The sequence below is a fragment of the Notechis scutatus genome, chromosome 16 (genome assembly GCF_049901735.1).
Source record: "Notechis scutatus isolate UNSWTSFEM ecotype Mainland chromosome 16, rNotScu1.2, whole genome shotgun sequence".
Classification (NCBI taxonomy): domain Eukaryota; kingdom Metazoa; phylum Chordata; class Lepidosauria; order Squamata; family Elapidae; genus Notechis; species Notechis scutatus.
The window spans coordinates 6,068,802-6,089,065 of record NC_142024.1 but is presented as its reverse complement, the minus strand read 5'-3'; the positions used below and the strand labels follow the sequence as shown (position 1 = coordinate 6,089,065).

At 47.9% G+C, this 20,264-nt stretch overlaps 1 protein-coding gene and 1 long non-coding RNA gene across 2 annotated transcripts; one reads left to right on the top strand and one right to left on the bottom strand.

The window, feature by feature from the left end:
• Positions 1 to 191: 191 nt before the first annotated feature.
• Positions 192 to 19,999, top strand: EXOSC10 (exosome component 10). Its single transcript, XM_087944748.1, has 26 exons — positions 192 to 765; positions 1,015 to 1,151; positions 2,102 to 2,225; positions 2,362 to 2,466; positions 3,651 to 3,819; positions 3,984 to 4,095; positions 4,754 to 4,829; positions 5,091 to 5,201; positions 6,504 to 6,647; positions 7,895 to 8,085; positions 9,507 to 9,663; positions 10,175 to 10,200; positions 10,257 to 10,379; positions 12,158 to 12,208; positions 12,336 to 12,447; positions 12,906 to 12,956; positions 13,805 to 13,883; positions 14,247 to 14,362; positions 15,171 to 15,263; positions 15,597 to 15,671; positions 15,828 to 15,912; positions 16,742 to 16,824; positions 17,500 to 17,665; positions 17,861 to 17,922; positions 18,875 to 18,951; positions 19,826 to 19,999. Exons 1-26 carry the CDS (start codon positions 649 to 651, stop codon positions 19,854 to 19,856), a joined length of 2,673 nt encoding a protein of 890 aa, XP_087800874.1. The 5' UTR covers positions 192 to 648; the 3' UTR covers positions 19,857 to 19,999.
• Positions 5,078 to 6,620, bottom strand: LOC113423149 (uncharacterized). Its single transcript, XR_003372342.2, has 2 exons — positions 6,486 to 6,620; positions 5,078 to 5,244 (listed from the first exon to the last, which is right to left on the bottom strand). It is a non-coding gene; the product is annotated as an uncharacterized LOC113423149 (long non-coding RNA).
• Positions 20,000 to 20,264: the final 265 nt, after the last annotated feature.

The following is a 20,264-nucleotide window of genomic DNA, read 5'->3' as shown; positions in this document are numbered from 1 at the left end:
GAAGACCTCCAAGGTCTTCCTTCCAGCTCTATTCTGATTGATTGGTTGATCTCATTGATTGATTGCCAGTGAGAATAGAATAGAATTCTTTATTGGTCAAGTGTGATTGGACACACAAGGAATTTGTCTTGGTGCAAATACTCTCAGTGTACATAAAAGATACATTCATTGAGAATCAAGAATCATAGCGTACAATATTTAATTATAGTCATAGGGCACAATCAGCAATCAAATCATACTAGGAAACAGTCCATATAAATTGTAAGGATACAAGCGACAAAGTTGCAGTCTATAGAATAGAAATAGAAATAGAATATGCTAGCTGAGGAATTCTGGGAGTTGAAGTCCAAGTTGCTAAGTTTGGAGACCTCTGGTTAAAGGGATGCTTCTAACAACGCTGTTAAAGAAGGCGAGGGAAATACAACCGACGGAAACAAAGACTGTGCAAAACTCGGCTTTCCCAAAGCTTCGCCCTGCGCTCTGAACGTTTTGGATCGCGCAGGGACGACGTCTCGCGAGAGGAAGAGAGCGAGAGAACGCGAGATTTCGCCTGTGCGGGGAATCGCCGTGGTTCTGCTGCCCAGTATGGTGGCTGCTTGCACGGGGCGCCTGTGACGGGAGCGCGGTGGGCCTCGATCTTGGCGAGCCATGGCGGCGGCGGAGAGCGGCCCGGGCTTGGGAAGCTCCTCCGAGGCGCCGGCGATGGAAAGCAACGGCGCGGCGATGGTGCTCCCGGGGTTTAGAGACGCAGATTCCTTCGTGAAGGTATTCGGGGAGGGAAGTGCGCATGCGCTTTGGCTTTCTGGGCATGCCGGGAGTTGTAGTTTCAAGGCTGCTGCCCGTTCTGACGTACGGTACAATACAAACCTAACTTTCCCAAAGTGCCAAATTAAATTATGTTAAAATCTCGCGCAAAGTGTGTGTGTGTATAGTGCATGCGTGTAAGTACCATGCATGTAAATAAGGTATATATAATGTGTGTGTCATCGTCATCAGCATCTCATTCTTCTCCAGCATGCCCTTGGCACGGTGGTCTCGGCTACCAAGGCTTCGTCTGGCCTCCCTCAGCCTGGAGATGAGTACGATTTCTACCGCAGCTTCCCGGGGTTCCAGGCCTACTGCGAAATGCAAGGGCAAAGGCTGCTGCAGTGGTGAGTAGCCCTACCAGTGGCTTCCAGCGCCAGACGCGGGGCAGGGGCCGGGAGGGAGCTCTGCCTGCAGGGGTGGGTGGGTGGGGGTGGGGGTTTGGTCTGCCGTCCAGATTGAGAAACATCATGGAACCCAGAAAGGAAGACACACTGCCTTGCACAGAGCATCCTTTCCTGCTAACAAGTGATTAATGGCCTTCTAAATTCTGTCCCTCTCTCCCTCTTTCTCCTTTCTCTCTCTCCTTTTCTTTCTTTCTCTCTCCCTCTCTTTCTTTCCTTTCTCTCCCTCCCTCTCCTTTCTCTCTTTTTCCTTTCTCTCTCCCTCTCTCCTTTCTTTCTTCCTTCCTTCCTTCCTTCCTTCCTTTCCTTTCCTTTCCTTTCCTTTCCTTTCTTTCTCCCCTCTCTCCCTCTTTCTCTCCTCTTTCTCTCCTTTCTCCTCCTTTTTCCTTCCTTCCTTCCTTCCTTCCTCCTCTCTCTTCCTTTTTTCTTTTCTCTTCTTTCTTTCTTTCCTTTCTCTCTCTCTCTCTCCCTCCCTCCCTCTCCCTCTTCCTCTCTCTCTCTCTCTCTCCTCTTTCTTTCTCTCTCTCCCTCCTCTTTTCTTTCTTCTCTCTCTCTCCCCTTCTCTCTCTCCCTCTTTCTTTCTCTCTCTCTCTCTCTCTCCCCTTTCTCTCTCTCCCCCTCTTTCTTTCTTTCTCTCCCCCTCTCTCTCTTTCCCTCTCTTCCTTTCTCTCTCTCCCCTTTCTTTCTTTCTCTCTTACCCTTTTCCTTTCTCTCTCTCTCCCTCCCTCTTTCTTCCTTTCTTTCTCATTCCCTCTCCCTTTCTTTCTTTCTTTCTTTCTTTCTTTCTTTCTTTCTTTCTTTCTTTCTTCTCTTTTCTTTACTTTCTCTCCCTCTCTCTCTTTCTCTCCCCCTCTCTTTCTCTCCGTCTCTCCCTCTCTTCCCCCTCTCCTTAGCATGAGTAAGGTGATGCAGTACCATGGGTGTCGGAGCCACCTTCAAGACCACAGCAAAGTCACAGAGCTGGAGGACAAATTTGACCTGCTGGTTGACGCCAATGATGTCATCTTAGAACGAGTGGTGAGCGTAGCAGCAGCAGCCCCCTTCCGGGAAGTCTCCCCAGGGATTACTCTCTCTGTCTCTCTCTCCCCCTCTCTCCCTTTTTGTTCTTGCGATCCGCCCGACAGGCCCACAACTTCCTTCTCTGAAATTTCAGGGCATGTTATTGGACGAAGCTGCCGGAGTAAACAAGAACCAGCAGCCGGTCCTTCCCACAGGCCTGCAGCCCCCCAAGACAATCATCTCTAGCTGGAATCGCAAGGTGAGGCTCGTTTTTTTTGGCTTGGTGTATTGAAGTGCAGGGTCTGCGTCTAGGCCAGGGCTGTCAAACTCAAGGCCTGGGGGGCCAGACCCAGCCTGCAGGGTGCTTAGATCTGGTCCCTGGAGCTGCCCTGGAAACAGCGAAGGATTGGCCCACGGTTGCAGCCCTCCCGAGCTCCGTTGAGTTGAGTTTATTGTTATTGCCCCTCGTGCCATGAAATTAAATACCATCTTCAGGGTACAATTTACGACTATGAAAATAAACAAAACACACATCCTCCACGTTCTGTACATTGAATTGAAAACCCCTGATGTTGGATAACCATTTGTCTGAAGTGGTATAGGGTTTCCTGCTTGGGCAGGGGATGGACTAGAAGACCTCCAAGGTCCTTTCCAACTCTGTTATTCTAGTCCAAAGCCACGTATTTTTAAATCTGAGCTAGGATGGGGGGGGGGGAAACAATTAGGTTTTTACCAGCTGGGAGTTTGTCCAAGAGCATCTAAATCTTCAAACTTGACAGATTTAAGACTTCTGGACTTCAACTCCCAGAATTCCTCCTCCAGTCCATGTTAGCTGAGGAATTCTGGGAGTCGAAGTCCACAAGTCTTAAACTTGCCAAGTTTGAAGACCCTTGGATTAGATAGATAGATAGATAGATAGATAGATAGATAGATAGACAGACAGACAGACAGACAGACAGACAGACAGACAGACAGACAGACAGACAGACAGTAGACAGGTAGGTAGGTAGGTAGGTAGAGATGGAGATAGAAGATAGATACTGTAGATCAGGGGTCTTCAAACTTGACAGCTTTAAACTTCTGGACTTCAATTCCCAGAATTCCTCCACTAGTCATGTTAGCTCAGGAATCCTGGGAGTTGAAGTCCACAAGTCTTAAACTTGCCAAGTTTGAAGACCCTTGGATTAGATCGACAGACAGACAGACAAGGTAGGTAGGTAGGTAGAGATGGAGATAGAAGATAGATACTGTAGATCAGAGGTCTTCAAACTTGACAGATTTAAGACTTCTGGACTTCAACTCTCAGAATTCCTCCTCCAGTCATGTTAGCTCAGGAATTCTGGGAGCTGAAGTCCCAAGTTTGCCAAGTTTGAAGACCTTTGATCTAACTGGATGAAAGTCTCATCCTGTCCCCACCCCCTACCCCAATTTCCCTTTCCTCAGCAAAACCAAGACCCCAGCACGAGGTCGAACCTGGAGACGTTCCGCCTCCTCCACGCGAAGAACATTGTCCGTCCTCAGCTCAAGTTCCGTGAGAAGGTGGACAACTCCAACACCCCATTTGTGGCCAAGCTCTTCGTCAAGCCCAACGCTCTGAGGCCCTTGCCCAAAGGTGCGAGGGAAGAGGGGAGGAATGTGAGGTTGGACAGACAGATCTACCGTGTGGCTGGCTGCTCCTTCCAGCGGCAACAGGCTGGGGAATAACCAGCCACCCTGAGAGCACTGGTGTGTGTGCGGGGTGGCTGGGTCTTAGCGCTTGGTTTCCCCTCTCTCCAGCACTCCTGAAGAGCCGTCAAGAGCGGAAGGAGCGTCCGGAAGATCTGGATGTCCCCGCGGCCCTGGCTGACTTCCTCCACCAGCAGAGAACCCAGCAGACGGAGCAGGACATGTAAGGACAAGGAAGTTTAATTGTATTTAATCGGGTAGCGCCGGGGTGGCGCAGTGGTCCGAATGCTGCATTGCAGGGAAAACTCTGCCCACTGCCAGCAGTTCGATCCTGACCGGCTCAAGATTGACTCAGCCTTCTGTCCTTCCGAGGTGGGTAAAATGAGGACCCGGATTGTTGGGGGCAAGAGGCCAACTCTAAACCGTTTAGAGAGGGCTGTTATTGCCATGGCTAGATGTGTTATGGCCGCCATTAATTTAATCTATTAAATTGGTTAAGACTTTGGGCAGCTTACAGAATTTTTAAAAAAACGATTAAAACAGTGGAAACCCACCTCAACAGACAGTGTTTCTTGTAGCATTCCTTCGCATCTGCATCTCCCATAAAACCTGCAACAAATTCAGAGAAGCCTTCCCTTTGGAATTCTGGGAGATTCTTTAAATTATGTAGCCATAAATCTCCCATAGCTTGACTCCGGGCAGCTGTATACCTCAAACAAATAGGTTTTAGTCCCAAGACATCCAAATATAGAAAGTTTGAGACTCAACCTACCAACTTGGTTGTCTTCATTTATTCCTGGTACTGCCGTTTGCTGGTTTCTTCATGAGTTAAGAATCACAACCTTAGTTCCTGATTGTACTTTTCTTCCGGATTCTTGTAGGTTTGCTCATCCTTATCGGTATGAGCTGGAACATTTTTCAGTGCCAGCAGAATGTCTCGAAAAGCCTCAGGTCCAGGTGAGCGTTGGGCCAAATCTTCCATCTTCCTCCAGGTCCTTCTGGGCTCTACAGTTGAAATTACAATGTCTTTTTCTTTCTTTCTTTCTTTCTTTCTTTCTTTCTTTCTTTCTTTCTTTCTTTCTTTCTTTCTTTCTTTCTTTCTTTCTTTCTTTCTTTCTTTCCTTCCTTCCTTCCTTCCTTCCTTCCTTCCTTCCTTCCTTCCTTCCTTCCTTCCTTCCTTCCTTCCTTCCTTCCTTCCTCTTTCCTTTTTACGACCAGATGTTCAGACCATTGGCGGAGACTCCCTGCCATTTCATTTCCACCTTGGAGGACTTGGTCGACCTGAACGAGAAGTTGGTGGGCTGCAAAGAGTTTGCTTTGGATTTGGAGGTGAGCCTTTTTTTTTTTTGGTGTGGCTTCTTTTTCTTTTACGCTGGCAAAATAAAATAAAAATAAAAATGAGAGGCTGTGAGTTGGACTCTCAGAAATCAAGAAACGCTGGTGGGACTTTAAACTGAGGAAGTGTTTTCAAAAATTCTCCGTTTGTCATTAATTATTTTTTCCCTTTTGCGGAGAAGATCCCTGCTTTGGGAAAGGTGTGAGTCTAAAAAGCAGGATACGTATGTGTCAACGTCCGGCTTGAGTATCCCAATAAAAAGTCCAGGACCATTTTGTTTCTGAAAACCTTATAGTGTTTATTGAATACGTGGCATAGTGATGTCAAGGTAAAACTAACACTGAGATCCTCAGGCCCCAATTCATCGAATTAAACAATGATTTTCCCAGCCAAACCCTCAAATTCTCTTTGTTATGGGAACTATCAAGTGGTGGGATACCGCTGGTTTAACAACCGGTTCAGTGAGCTTAAGGCACTTGTGTGCAGCACTGAAAATGGAGCATTTAGAAACTCAGCTGTTTACTTTCCATGTCAGCAACAGTAAGTAGAATAGCCAGGGGGGGGAAATAAGCTGTGCCACGTGATTGAGATGAGCTACAAAGCAGGAAATAAAGGACAGGATAGGGCGTGGGTGGGGCCAGCTGATCGTCAGAACTACCGGCTCACCTGAACCAGTCCAAACCGGCAGCATCCCACCACTGGAACTATCTGCCTTCTTCTTCACACCTGCTAAGACATCCTTGAAAGGTTTCCAGATTCACCCAAGCTTCAATGGAGCTATAGAAGTTTCATTTCTCTAGTTCAGGGGTTGCCAACCTTTTGGACCTCAGGGACCCCCCAAACTTATCCTTTTAAATCCTGCGGAGCAGAGACCCTGGGAAAATCCCCCAAAAAGTCTGCAGGAAAATTGCCCACCCCGTTTTCCTACCTATCGATCATTCTTTATTTGGGATCGCAGGATACTGTCTCCAGCTCTGTTCTCGGGGAAAGAGAGAGAGAAACTTTTGACTTCATGCAAGGAAAGCAGCAGAAGCAGCGGAAGTCTTTCTTTCTCTTCCTCAAACTCCGCCAGAAATGAGTCTTTATGAGACTTGTCGTGCCGGTGCAGCCTCTTGGAGCAGGAGGCCTTGCAGGGTCCCAAAGACTCATTTCTGGCAGAGTTTGGGGGAGAGAAAGAAAGACTGCCCAAGTTTCACTCTTGACAGTATAGTATCTTCCTACCTGCTTTGCCCAACATATGTACATTATCTTATTATCTACTTTGACTTATTACCTACTTGGTTTCTCTCCCGTAGCACCATTCCTATCGGAGTTTCTTGGGGCTGACTTGCCTGATGCAAATTTCTACCCGGACAGAGGACTTCATCATCGACCCGTTAGAGCTACGCAGCGACTTGTACATCTTGAACGAAACTTTCACCGACCCTGCAATTGTCAAGGTGAAAGGAGAAGACGGTTAGGGATGAGAACGAGGCAGATATCTTGATGCAGACAGCCAGTTGCCCTTCTGGGGTTAGTCAAGCCTTCCTGGGTTTCACCTGGGAGGGGTGGGCTGCACTGAGCCCACTGAGGTTTTCCCAAAGGTGGCTAAAGGTCAGGAATACAGAGATGGAGAACTCATGAGGGGAGGGGGAAAGAGAGAGATTGGAATGTAAGGAAGAACGGGGGGGAGGGGGGATGGAAGCCCAGTTGAACCTTGTGAGAAGCTACAGCCAACCCACGAAGGAGATTCAGAGCTGCGAACCTGTTTCCTAAACAATATACAAGCACCTGATTGGACATTTGCAAACAACCAGGGTGTGTCTGCGTGTCTGTTGTTTGCATGGAAAAACCTCATTCAGCTTATACTACTGTAACCATTTAAGAGGCGCAGTGGTTAGAATGCAGTGTTGGCAGGCTAGTTCTGCCAACTGCCAGCAATTCGATCCTCACCAGCTCAAGGTTGACTCAGCCTTCCCTCCTTCCAAGGTGGGTCAAATGAGGAGCCAGATTGTTGGGGGCAAGAGGCTGACTCTGTAAACCACTTAGAGTGAAGCACTATAAAGCAGTATATAAGTCTACTGCTATTGCTATTAAGCTTCAGTAAAGTAACGTCAACCATCTCATTGGTGCATACAGGAAAAGAAACTCCTGAGACATTATTTTACCAAGAGTAAAACTTTACTGGTAATTCCACATAGGCACAGAAGTAGCAACGCCAGTTCTGAAGTTTTCACGCGAAAACCAGCATAGCTAAAATCCCCCTTTTCCCCCTGAACCTCCCCACGGTTCACTGTCCACCCATCAATTGCTTTCATTTTGTTTTGGGAACATTCCTGAGCATCTTGGAGTTCTCCCAGCGTTTGACCTTGGGGTGTCGGGACTGTCCCAGGCTCCGTGGGCTCACTTGCCTCCCTCAATTCCCTCCTAACCCTCCCTTACATTCCAATACTTTGGTTGCGAGCACGGGCACGTCTCAGGTCAGCCACGACAAGTATATTCTTGGCAAAATCAAATCTTCCTTTGCTAGATGACCCAGTGGGATGGTTGAGAGCTGCTCTCTGAACCAGGTAGTGGCTGAAGGCTGGGGAACCAATCGGGCCCCATCAGCCCCCCATTTCTGGTGCTGCTGGGTTGAGGAGGAGCCCTTTGCCAGAATCTAGAGCGGTCAGTGGCTCAATTGTGTTCTCTTGATGGCGTTTTGCAGGTCCTTCACGGTGCTGATTCGGACGTGGAGTGGCTTCAGAGGGACTTCGGCCTCTATTTGGTGAACGTCTTCGACACTCACCAGGCAGCTCGGCTGCTCAACCTTGGACGCCACTCTCTGCATCATCTGTTGAAACTCTACTGCGACGTGGATGCCAAGAAGCAGTATCAGCTGGCGGACTGGCGGATCCGGTAAGATTTGTCCCCGTGGTCCGTGGGAAGAGCCTTTCCGGTGCAGGGTTTCCTCTTAATTCATTCGGTCACTTGGCTGCTTTTAGCTTAGAAAAAAGATGGTGGAGACTTTGGGAAAAAGTGCAGAGAAGATTAGGGGACTGGAGGCTAAAACGTACGACGAACGGTTGCAGGAACTGGGCTTGACTAGTCTAGTAAAGAGAAGGACCAGGGGAGACAGAATAGCGGCCTTCCAATATTTGAGGGGCTGCCCCAGAGAGGAGGAGGGGGTCAAGCTATTTTCGAAAGCTCCTGTAGGCCAGACAAGGAATAATGGATGGAAACTGAACAAGGAGAGAGATTCAACCTGGAAACAAGGAGGAATTTTCTAACGGTGAGAACAATCAACCCATGGAACAGAAGTTGCCTTCGGAAGTTGTGGGAGCTTCATCACTTGAGACCTTCAAGAAGAGATTGGACTGCCATCTGTCAGGAAAGGTGCAGGGTCTCCTGCTTGGGCAGGGGGTTGGACTAGATGACCTACAAGGTCCCTTCCAACTCTGATTATCTGTTATCTGTTAAGGATCCTACTTTTGGATGGATCGTGATTGGGCCATGTGATGTGATGGGGGGGGGGATGGATTTGTAGTTTGAAAAATTGTGGAAAGCCGAAAAAGCTTTTAGATTTGGGATTCCACAGATTTGCCAGGTGCTATTCTAATAAAGGTACTTTTGAGATATGTTTGTCTTGGAGTTACTGATTGGAATGGAGGTTTGCTGGAACGCTGGCCTCTCCTGCTTGAGCAGGGGGTGGAATAGAAAGCCTCCAAGGTCCCTTCCAGTTCTGTGTTCTGATTAAAACATCTTATGACATCATTCCCCCCGAGGAAAGAAGGAGAAAACGAAGATGCTCTAATCGAAATTTATCTGGGAAAATAGAAATGTGAATCTTGACTGAAAACCATTTGGGTCTCTATTTCCCTTAGCTATATAGATTGTCCTTGAGTTCGTTTAGTGTTGATTCAAAGTCACAACGGCGCTGATAAAAGTGGCATTTGACCATTTTTTCCATACTGAAAACCACTGCAGCCTCGCTGTGGTCATTCAGCCGTTTGGCAGCTGACTCACACTTATGACGGTTGCAGTGTCCCGGGGTCATGAGATCTTTTGCAACCCTCCCAACAAGCAAAATCAAAGGGAAGTCAGATTCACTTAACAACCGTGTTCCTAACTTAACAGTTGTGGTGATTCACTTAACAACTGCAGCAAGAACGGTTGTAAAATGGGACAACGTTCGCTTAACTGTCTTGCTTGGCCACAGCTTGGTCAATAGGCTCAATGGTGACTTGAGTATTTCAGGAAGAGGGCAGGGAGCGGAAATATTTGAGAATTCGTGTACGATTCTCGGGGCAACCCTGTTTTCCTCTGGTCTTGCTTTCTAGTCCGCTGCCGGAGGAAATGGTCTTTTACGCCCGCGAGGATACCCACTACTTGCTGTACATCTACGACAGAGTGAGAGAGGCCCTCTGGGAAACGGCCAACGAGCAGCCCACTCAGCTCCAAGTGGTTTGGCAGCGAAGCCGGAGCATCTGCTTAAAGGTGAGGGTGGAAGACGCAGAACTATCCTTGGGCTCAAGCGGAGAAGAGAAGCTGTTGCATTAGAGCGGGGGGTCAAGCTCAAGGCCCGTGGGTTGGATCTGGCCCACAGGGGTGCTTAGATATGGCCCACAGGGCTACCCTGGAAACAGCGAAGGAGCGGCCTGCGATGCCTCTGCCAGCGAAAACTGAGGTTGGGAAGGGCCGTGAGCTCCGTTTTCGCTGGCAGATGATTTCAGGAGGCCATCGTGGCCGAAAACAGAGCTCGGGAGCCTGTTTTCGCTGGCAGATGATTTCAGGAGGCCATCGTAGCCGAAAACAGAGCTCGGGAGCCTGTTTTGGCTGGTAGATGATTGCAGGAGGCCATCGTAGCCGAAAACAGAGCTCGGGAGCCTGTTTTCGCTGGCAGATGATTTCAGGAGGCCATCGTAGCCGAAAACAGAGCTCGGGAGCCTGTTTTGGCTGGCAGATGATTGCAGGAGGCCATCGTATGTGTTCATCTCTTCATAATTAGAAATATACCAAGCCCATCTTCACAGAGCTCGGACCTGTTTTGGCTGGTAGATGATGGAACTTTAGCGAAACAGAGCTCGGAGCCTGTTTTGGCTGGTGATTGAAGCCACGATGTGTTCTGAAATATACACCCAGCAACTCACAGCTTTTCGGCTGCTCTTCGCCTGGAGGGACAAGATGGCGCGTCAAGAGGATGAGAGCACAGGGTGAGGAGAACGGCCGCTCGGCGCCTCTCTTGGGTTCTACCAAACCAACAGTTTTGCTTGGACTTTAGAGTTACGTGAGAGAAAGATTCTTGGTGAGGTCCAGGGGGAGTTGGGGACCCCTCGCTCCTTGACTTACAACAGTTCGTTTACTGACCACTCAATGTTACAATGGGACCGTTGGTCCCTTGAACCGCTTTGCTTCTTTCAAACCTTCTCGCTCTTCAGTGTCAGGTTTCCAAGTGATGAAATCCATTTTAAAAGAAAAGTACAAAATCCACCTTCCAAAAAGATTTCTTTTCTTTAGGAAAGCATCAAATTGTCAAAGTCCATGGTAATTCCAGATCTGACACAACCCACAAATACCCCACAATATTACAAGTTAGAAACAGCACCCCAAAGTCACATTGTCCAATAGAAGTAATTCAATGTTGCTCGATGTCCTAAATCTCCACCTCAAAGCTCGTTTCCCATGGGAAGAAAGATCACCTAGCCAAAACAACTCTCTTTATCTCCACTCCTCCCCACTTAGGAATGTGTCAAGCCCAAAACCCTTCCCCCCATGACGACCACAGAGAAAGTAAGAAGAAGAACCTATACTAAGACTAACAAAAATGGCTACACTTATGTCAATTTCAATTTATGTCAGACATTCAGTTTGCCAATGAACTGGGGGGGGAGGGAGTGCTGGGAATGTGTGCGTGGATCGTGAGAGCCTGGAAACCCATCAAGGTCATGACTGCAGGTGCTTGAGGAGGAGGAGGCCTGTTCCCATAACAAAAGGACATCTCAGAATTGGACAATGTGATCATCCGGAGAGAGAGGGAAGCCATTTTTAACTAGGCAAGCCTTTGCCTGCGAAAACCAGAGCTGGTTTTGATTCTTCAGTACCAAAACGGTGTATCCAATAAAGTTTTAGCTTTGGGAATTTGAAGTTGGACAGACCATCTTAAAAGAGGTTTGCTCTAGCTATGGTGGATCAGATATGGACTCTTGACAAAGACCTTAGCAGGCACCCGAGACAAGCAACTAACTCTTATTTATTGTTGGACTTGGACTAGATGACCTAGAACAGGGGTTGTCAACCTTTTGGACCTCAGGGATCACCAAACTCATAATTTTAATTCCCGCGGACCAGAGACCCTGGAAAACTCCCCAAAAAAGTCTGCAGGAAAACTCCCCACCCCGTTTTCCTACCGATCTATCATTCTTTATTTGGGATCGCGGATACCATCTTCAGTTCCATTCTCAGGGGGAGAGAGACTTCGGGCTTCATGCAAGGAAAGCAGCAGAAGTCTTTCTTTCTCTCCCCCAAACTCCGCCAGAAATGAGTCTTTGTGAGACTTGTCACGCCGGTGCAGCCTTTTGGAGCAGGATTACTCATTTCTGGTGGAGTTTGGGGGAGAGAAAGAAAGACTTCTGCTGCTTTCCTTGCATGCAGCCAAAAGCAGAAGAAGAAAGAAGCAGCCCGGTGGCCAGGCCAAACGCGTTGGGTGAGTGGGGCAAATTCCCCCCTCCACCCTTTCCCCCCTCTCCTCACTACCTTGTGTTGTTCACAATGCAAGCAACACAAGCCTTGTGTTCCCGCGGGCCATGTGGGTGGCGCAGCCTTGTGTTCCCACGCAGCCTGGATTAATTGCTTTGGGGGGTGACATTTCTCTGCGGACCACCAAATTTTTCTCGTGGACCACCAGTGGTCCCCAGCCCATTGGTCGGTGACCACCGACCTAGAGGGTCCCTTCCAACTCTGTTAATCTGAATTGTCTTGTCTTCTTCTGCAGATACATCCTTCCCAACCACATGTTGTTAAAGATAGCCGAGGAGCTGCCCAAGTAAGTCTTACAAGCAGCCATCTTGAATGAGATGAGGTGGTTCAAGACGGATGTCCTTCCCTTTGTAAGCAAAACAAAATGGCTCCTTCACCCAGACCTGCTCTTCCTCCTTGTCCGCCACCTTTAGAGAGCCCCAGGGAATCATCGCCTGCTGTAACCCAGTTCCACCTCTGGTCCGCCAGCAGCTGAACGAAATGCATCTCCTCATCTGCCAGGCCCGGGAGATGCCACTGTTAAAGGTAAGGGGGGAACCTCCCAGGTGTGACTTTGAAGTAACGGAGCGGAGGGTGCTGGCCAAAAGAAAGAAAGAAAAATGTTTGGAAACCCTGCGCTTAAAATCTTATCAGAGGTCCCCAGCCCTCAATCCGTGGACCGGCCACCGGTCCGTGGCATGCCAGAAACTGGTCCATGCAAAGAAGTGAAGCCCCATCTGAGGGATGCAGGCAGCACGCAAAACCGCCTCTCCCTCCGGTCCACGGGAAAATCTCTCCCCACGGAACCGGTCCCCGGTGCCCCAAAATGTTGGGGACCGCTGATTATAGATGATTCTTTTCATGCCCAGTTCCTCTAAGCAGTGTTGATGGATGTTCTACTGGGGAGAAGGAGGGGGCGTAGGTCATTGTTATTTTTTCCTTGAATTCTTTTCCAGGTGAGTTTCATTATTATTATTATTATTATTATTTTTGTCTCTTCTTAGTCAGAATGTGCGGTTGGCGTCCGAAGGAAAGAACCTGTTCAGAATCCAGAGGTATGCAATCTTTGATCTCCGTTGCCCATTTTCCATTCATGGTGCACCTGAAGGACATTTCAGATTAAATTTCGGGGTTGCTTCTGGCTCTCTCCTTCGTCAAGGTTCCAGGTTGCCTTCTTTCCCCATTATTCCATCACTTGATTTGGGGCTCCTCACAAACATCCAGACAATTGGGAAACTCTGGTGTTGACCCCCATTTAAGCTCGTTTTGAACTTAGATTCCGTTGGTTGCAGAGAGACTGAAGTTTTGGGTCATTTTAATGGGGGCCCTGCCTCTTCCCTTGAAGGGTTTTGCTCCAGGAGGACAACAAAATTAAAACAGTCCACAGAAGCCTGTTTTTTTTTTTTAAAAAAATTTTTTTTGCTATTGCTAGAATTGCCTTTTCTAAAAATCTGAGTTTGGAGAATTCCAGCTCCCAGAATCTCTTAACTACATTTTTTTCAAAACTTATCGTTCCTTTGTTTCTATGGGAGAGCTATTGTGTACGCCCAAGCTAGTGAAAATAAGGACTAGGGGTGATATGATAGCGGTGTTCCAATATTTGAGGGGCTGCTATCAAGAGGGGGTCGACTTATTTATCCAAAGCACCTGAAGGCAGGACAAGAAGCAATGGGTGGAAACTAATTTAAGGAGAGAACCAATCTAGAAATAAGGAGAAATTCTCTGACAGTGAGAACAATAAACCAATGGAACGCCTTGCCTTCGGTTGTGGGCGCGCCATCACCGGAGGCCTTTAAGAAGAGACTGGGCAACCATTTGGGGTCTCTTGCCCGGGGGCGGGGGGGTGGACTAGAAGACCTCCAAGGTCCCTTCCAACTGTTATTCTGTCTTTTGGTTTTGTCAGAAGCCAGAGAAACTTTTGTTCGGCCCTCACGACGGCTCCCACGGTGCGCAGGATGAGAAACTCAACTATTCGGATCACGGTAAATACTGGAAAGGGGGAGGAAGCGTCTTTCGCCCACGAAGGGGAGGTCAGATCCTGACCACGTACGGATGCAAAACTTCTGGTGGGCAGGGCAGAAACCCAAACGGTGGAGGGCGCCTCCTATTTTCTTCACCTTTCTTTGTCTCCCTCCTCTCTCAAAATTAGCCGATTGTATCATCTTCCCCAAAACTCTGATCGAAAGTGTGGTCATTTAAGAAAAGGTGGGGTGGGGAATCGTGGACAGCGTCCAAAGATTCTTGGGAGAACAAAAAGATGGTATTTTTTTAAAAAATATGTTTTTTTAAAAAATGAATTATTATTATTATTATTATGGTCTAATTTCTTTTCTTCTTTCCTGAAGGCCCTGGACCGCCTTTGGAGCACGCAAGGCTCTTTTCGGAAGTGGAGCCTCAGTCAAAGCAGACGGGCCGGTCCCCGCTGTGTCTCCGGTTAAGAGCTAGCATCAGTGTTTTTAATGTGAGTTTGGGCAAGCGGAGAAGCGTTTGTCTGCGGGGAAAGAGGAGAGGGAAGGGGCCAGATTGAATCATCCAGGATAAGCAATAGCCCTTAGACTTATAGACCGCTTCGCTGTGCTTTTTCAGCCCTCTCTAAGCGGTTTACAGAGTCAGCCTTTTGCCCCCATTGGAAGGATGGAAGGCTGAGTCGAACCTTGAGCCAGCTGGTCAGGATTGAACTGCTGGCAGTGGGCGGAGTCAGCCTGCAAAGGTGCATTCTAACTACTAGAAAAGAAGAAGGAAGGAAGATAGCAATAGGCTTTAGACTTATATACAGCTCCACAGTGCTTTATAGCCCCCTCTAAGCGGTTTACAGAGTCAGCCTCTTGCCCCCAACAATCTGGGTCCTTGTTTTACTGACCTCAGAAGGATGGAAGACTGAGTCGACCTTGAGCCAGTTGGTCAGGATTGAACTGCTGGCAATGGGCAGAGTCAGCCTGCAATACTGTATTCTAACTACAAGGAAGGAAGGGAGGGAGGAAGGAAGGAATAGCCCTTAGACATATACAGCTCCACAGTGCTTCACAGCCCTCTCTAAGCGGTTTACAGAGTCAGCCTCTGGCCCCCAACAATCTGGGTCCTCATTTTACCCACCTCGGAAGAACGGAAGGCTGAATTCAACCTTGAGCCCGGGGAGATTCGAACTGCCAAATTGCAGGCAGCCGGCAGTCAGCAGAAGTAGCCCTGCAGTACTTCACTCTGACCACTGCGCCACCACGGCCCATAAAACAAGCTAGGGCTGATGGCAGCTTTTCCCTGTGTTCCCGCAGGAGCCCGAAGAGAATGAAAAAGGCAAGAACTTAACCGTGGCCCAACAGAAAGCTCAGCATATCATGGAGTCCTTCGAGAACCCGTTTCGAATGGTAAAAATCACACACGCACACACACACACACAGGCTGTTACTATTTGGCATTTAAAGAAGACGCAAACAGATACCTTAATCCAAGGGTCCCCAACCCTCCCCAGTCCGTGAACTGGTACCAGGCTGCGCAAGCAAGCAAAGCCCCATCCGTGGGATGCAGGCAGCAGGCAAAACCACGTCTCCCTCCGGTCCATGGAAAAACCACTCTCCATGGAGCCGGTCCCTGGTGCCCAAAAGATTGGGAGCTGCCAGCCCAGCCCTTAGGTGTGTCCACACACTCTTGCCTTAACTAAGGCGTCCCTGGCTGTTGTTGTTTTTTTTTACTCCCCTTAGTATTTGCCAGCAGAGCTCAGCCCGGTTCACATCTCCCAGGCTGCCAAATCAGACCCGTCCTCAAAAATCTATGAGGTAAGAACATTTCCATAAACCAGCGGCCAGTTTGTTGCAACGGGAGGCTCTCTGGACCTTGCAGTGGCCTCCTGTCCCTTCTCTGCCCTAAGAGAAAGCCACGGCTGATCTGGCCACCGGGAGATACTTTCTCAAAGGCAGCACCGTGTCTTTCAGATCAGTAACCGGTGGAAGCTCCTAAGCCAGGCCCAGCTTCAGGCCGGGGCAAAGAAAGTACCTGCAAAGCAGAAACTTCAGGCAGGTGAGGCTGGTGACGGTTCATAAAAACGTGAACCCAAAGCATCTTTGGTCCTTCTTGTGATGCAGGATCTCCCTGAGAGGGAGGACAGAAGTTCTACTTCATAGGGGTAACCATCTAGAATAGCGGTCCCCGTCCTTTGCGGCTTGGCAGCCCGGCTGGGATGGGGAGAGAGGGGAACTGGGCTGTGCAAATGGCTGATCGGAGCACACGCAGCTCGACTCGCATGAGTGGCAAGCCGGTGCACATGCATGGGAGTGCCCACCGGCCACCGCCCCGTGTGTTTGGGACCCCTATAGAAGTGAGCATCCATGCTCATCTTCCTTGAAGAGAAAAATGCTGCAGTGAAACCAAGCGATAGGCCGTTGCTTACTGTGGGGAGGGGAGAATAGTGAGGGGAGGCTTCGTGTCAACCTGAAACTTTCACTTTTTAATGAGGTGGAAAACGCGGGAAATCTCAGAGCTGGTTTTCCACCAGTCTGTGCCAAGATGATATCTCAAAATAAAACTGTTCTTTGAGGAATCAAACTGCCTTGGATTTCTGTTTGCAAGTAATGGGTGTGTGAACCCTTACACTTTGTGTTTGTAATTCGTTCCCACCAAAAGCCAAGTGAGATGATCGTGAGTGGCGATCCAGCAAAGCTCTCCGTGTATTCAAGAGAAAAGTTCTCTCTTCCCTCAACACGGAGAGCAAGTTTGTCCAGATGTTTGAGTCTCTCTGTCCTTTCCTTCCTTCCTTCCTTCCTTCCTTCCTTCCTTCCTTCCTTCCTTCCTTCCTTCCTTCCTTCCTTCCTTCCTTCCTTCCTTCCTTCCTTCCTTCTCTCCCTCACAGCCTCCACTCCTCAGGCAGCCCCAAAGGATGCGGAGCCCAGGATCAAAGACACGGAGACCGCCTCTGTTCGCCAGTTAGCTGCGGTGAGTGTCAACATTGGGGACATCTAGGAAAGTATCTGAAACTTGTTAATCCTTTCTGGGAAGACTCTTTCCCAGCATTGTTCATTAATGCTGGATTAAAGTTGGCCTAAGTCCCCACTGCCCAATTTAGACTTCATATGTTACAGTTGAAGTAGCTGCAGTTCTAGTTTCTGTATGGCACAGGAGGACAAAAATTTTTGCCCTGCCTCCTTGGAAACCATGCAGAGATCTTCATGGCAACTCGTAAATCATTCCTATGCCTGTTTCCGAGTTGTCATAAGGAGGTGGGAGAGGAAAAGCCTGAGGGAGCAGTGTGGCAGATGAAGGCCAGAAGCACATTCCATGCTTATCTTGTGGAGACTGTAGCCTAGGCTACCGGATCTTCTGCCTGTGAAATTCCTTCGTTGGAGAGCGTGATTGATGACACCCAGCCTGTGAACGTGTTTGGAGAATCTGATATATGACACACCCAGGGGGATTGGGTGGTGGGGGAAACAGGGTCATAGGTGATAGTAAATCACGTGTCTCAGAGTTGGCTTCATACAATTAGTGCCAGACATGTTGCTCCTAATAAATCTTTCGAATTCTTTTGAAGCTTGGTTTGAGGCTCATGATGTAATTCGGGCAATCTTCGGAACCCTGACACTTTTACTCCTTCCTTGGTTGTGTTTCCAGCAAGAACACACCACTCCAAAGCGGGAGGCAGAAGACCAGAATCCTGCAATGGTGGCCTCCAAGAGGAAAAAGGCCAAACCTGAAACTCCCCAGCCTGCGGCAACCGCTGCCGCCAGTCGCTTCACACCCTTCGACTACAGCAAATCGGATTTCCGAGTCTTTGCCGGTAAAAAAAAAAAAAAAATCACCCTTCCTTTGCTTCTTCAGCTAACCACCCAATTGCTGGGTGTGCCTTTGGTTGCTGAACACCAAGCCACTTTGGTGTTTGTTTTCTTGTTTTCTGTCACTTTTTGGACTTGGTACTTTTGCACTGACATTCCTTCCTAGGAGTATCCCTTTTGGTTTTTCCTTTCTTTTTCAGGGAGCAGCAAATCCAAGCCTCCACGGCAATTTAACCCCGCCATCCAGGCCTCTGGCAACAAGGTATGCATTTATTGCTCCACCTTTTTATTATTTTTACAAATTCCCAAGAGGTCTGTAAGGGGCGTGCATAAGTGCCATGCCTACCGTCCCTGTCCTTTTACCCCCATTTATTCATACCTACTTACTCATGTTTATACTTAGACCTATTATCTTGTAAGCGATTGACAAATCAAATCAAATAACTCAAGGCAGCAAATGAACATTCATCTTCCTGCCTTCCAATTTTCCCCAAAACAACAGAGATTGGGTGGGGGGTGGAGGGGGTGAAAGAAAGGGAACAGCCCAAGCGGAACTAGAACTCATCACCTACTGGTGTTTGGCCAGGTGCCTTAATTGCTAGACCCAGCTGGCTCATTTCCTTGACTCATTTACTGCTTCAGAAAAAATTAGCACAAACAATGAATGAATGAATGAGAAAGAAAGAAGGAAGGAAGGAAGGAAGGAGGAAGGAGGAAGGAAGGAAGGAAGGAAGGAAGGAAGGAAGGAAGGAAGGAAGGAAGGAAAGAAAGAAAGAAAGAAAGAAAGAAAGAAAGAAAGAAAGAAAGAAAGAAAGAAAGAAAGAAAGAAAGAAATTTTATTTGCCACCCATGTGGTATCCGATGACTCTGGGCGGCCTTTCCAAGCCCTTCTCCTCAGCCCAGCCTATAGATCACAAAAACCAGGCTGCTTGTGGGTGTTGTGCGTTGTGTTCTCTTGTGGCCCTTTCAGATATGGGGAAAAGATATGAGGGGTGCTGTGATGGGTGGTTCTCTCGGGTGGGAAGGGGGCGATACTTGGCCAATGTATTGTAAGTTGGAGATGGGTTTCTCATCATTATTGTTATGGAAGGAAAAAGAGAAGCGTCAAAAGTTTCAACCAGATCATTTGTCCTTTTTTCCCCGCTGTTCTCTTTTCTCCTCCCCCCCATCCCCCCACCCCACAAAAAAAAAACAACAACAACCCCAACCTACAGAAATTTTCAGGAGCCAGCAAATCACAGCAGCCAGCAGGAACAAAAAGCATGTCTTTCACAGCTGGAAAATCCAACAGGTTGGTAGAGTTTAAAAACAAAGGTTTTTTGTTTAAACAGCTGGAATATTGGAACTATGGATAGTCCTGAGTCCAGCTTCCCCGCTGACTTCGTTAGAAGGCCGCAAAAGGGGATCGTATGGCCCCCGGGACACTGCAACTGCCATAAATACACGCCAGTTGCCAAGCGTCCGAATTCTGATCATGTGACCTACAACGGTTGTACATGTGAAAAATGGTCCTGCTACTTTTTCAGTGCTCTTGTAATTTTGCGTAGTTGCTAAATGAAACGGCTGTTAAGTCAAAGAACTGTCTGTACTTTGCAAAGAAGATTTACAAGGGTTCTTCTAGTCCATAATATGTCATGCCACTATTTGGTGATCATTTGCCCTCCTGGGGTGAAGTTGGAAATGAAGTAAATAGCTGGGCAATTCCTGACGCTTAAATTGTTGGTCCTTTTAAACCTAAATCAGTTCAGTTCTCTTCTTACTGTCAGGATTCCGGCAGTTGCCCCCAAATAACTCATGGAGCAAAACTTCCAAAGGATTTATTGGGAGTTAACATATCCGGCACTGCCTGGGTGTAGCCGACTCTAAGACGCACAATTCACTGTCACCCTTGAGCCTGGTTTTCCCTCCACCCCTCTGGGTGTATCGTAATTCATATTCTCCAATGGGACACATCCATAGCCCAGAGTCATCAATCAGGCTCTCCAGTCAGAATTTTGCAAGGCAGAAACTTCGATCACCTAGTTACTCTCTTTGAAAACATTTATGGAATGCAGTTTCGGTTTGCAAGCAGCTGCACTGCTCCCTCCCTTTCTGTTGGCAACTCTAAAAAGACCGTAGAAATATTTTATGAGTTGACACTTACCTTTCTATCCATCCTGACACAGGGGTTTCCGGCACAACTGGCCAAAAAGATAACACAGTTCACGGAAGTTCTTGGAAGACACGAGAACTGAGAAAATCCTGCCACTTTTTGTATGGATATCTGTTTTCGATTTTTTTTTTCTTTTTAAACAAATAAAGTGCTTTTCTTTCCCCTGAAAAGGAAAGAAGGCAAGTTTAAATTAAGTGATAATTCATTTGCTTTGCTTCTATTATTTATGCATTCCACTGTTATTATGGCTTAAATTAGTTTTATTTACATTAACGTTCAAGTCAGTTTACTTAACAGTGAGGGGAACGGGAAATTAAACATATAAACTGATTGAGATTGTTCCAGGGTTTCTGAGCAGATGCAGAGTGCAACTCTCTCTCTCTTGAATAATGGTAGAAATGCTCCCCAACAGCCAGCTGCCCCAAAAGAGTCAGTATTGAACTAACTGGCAT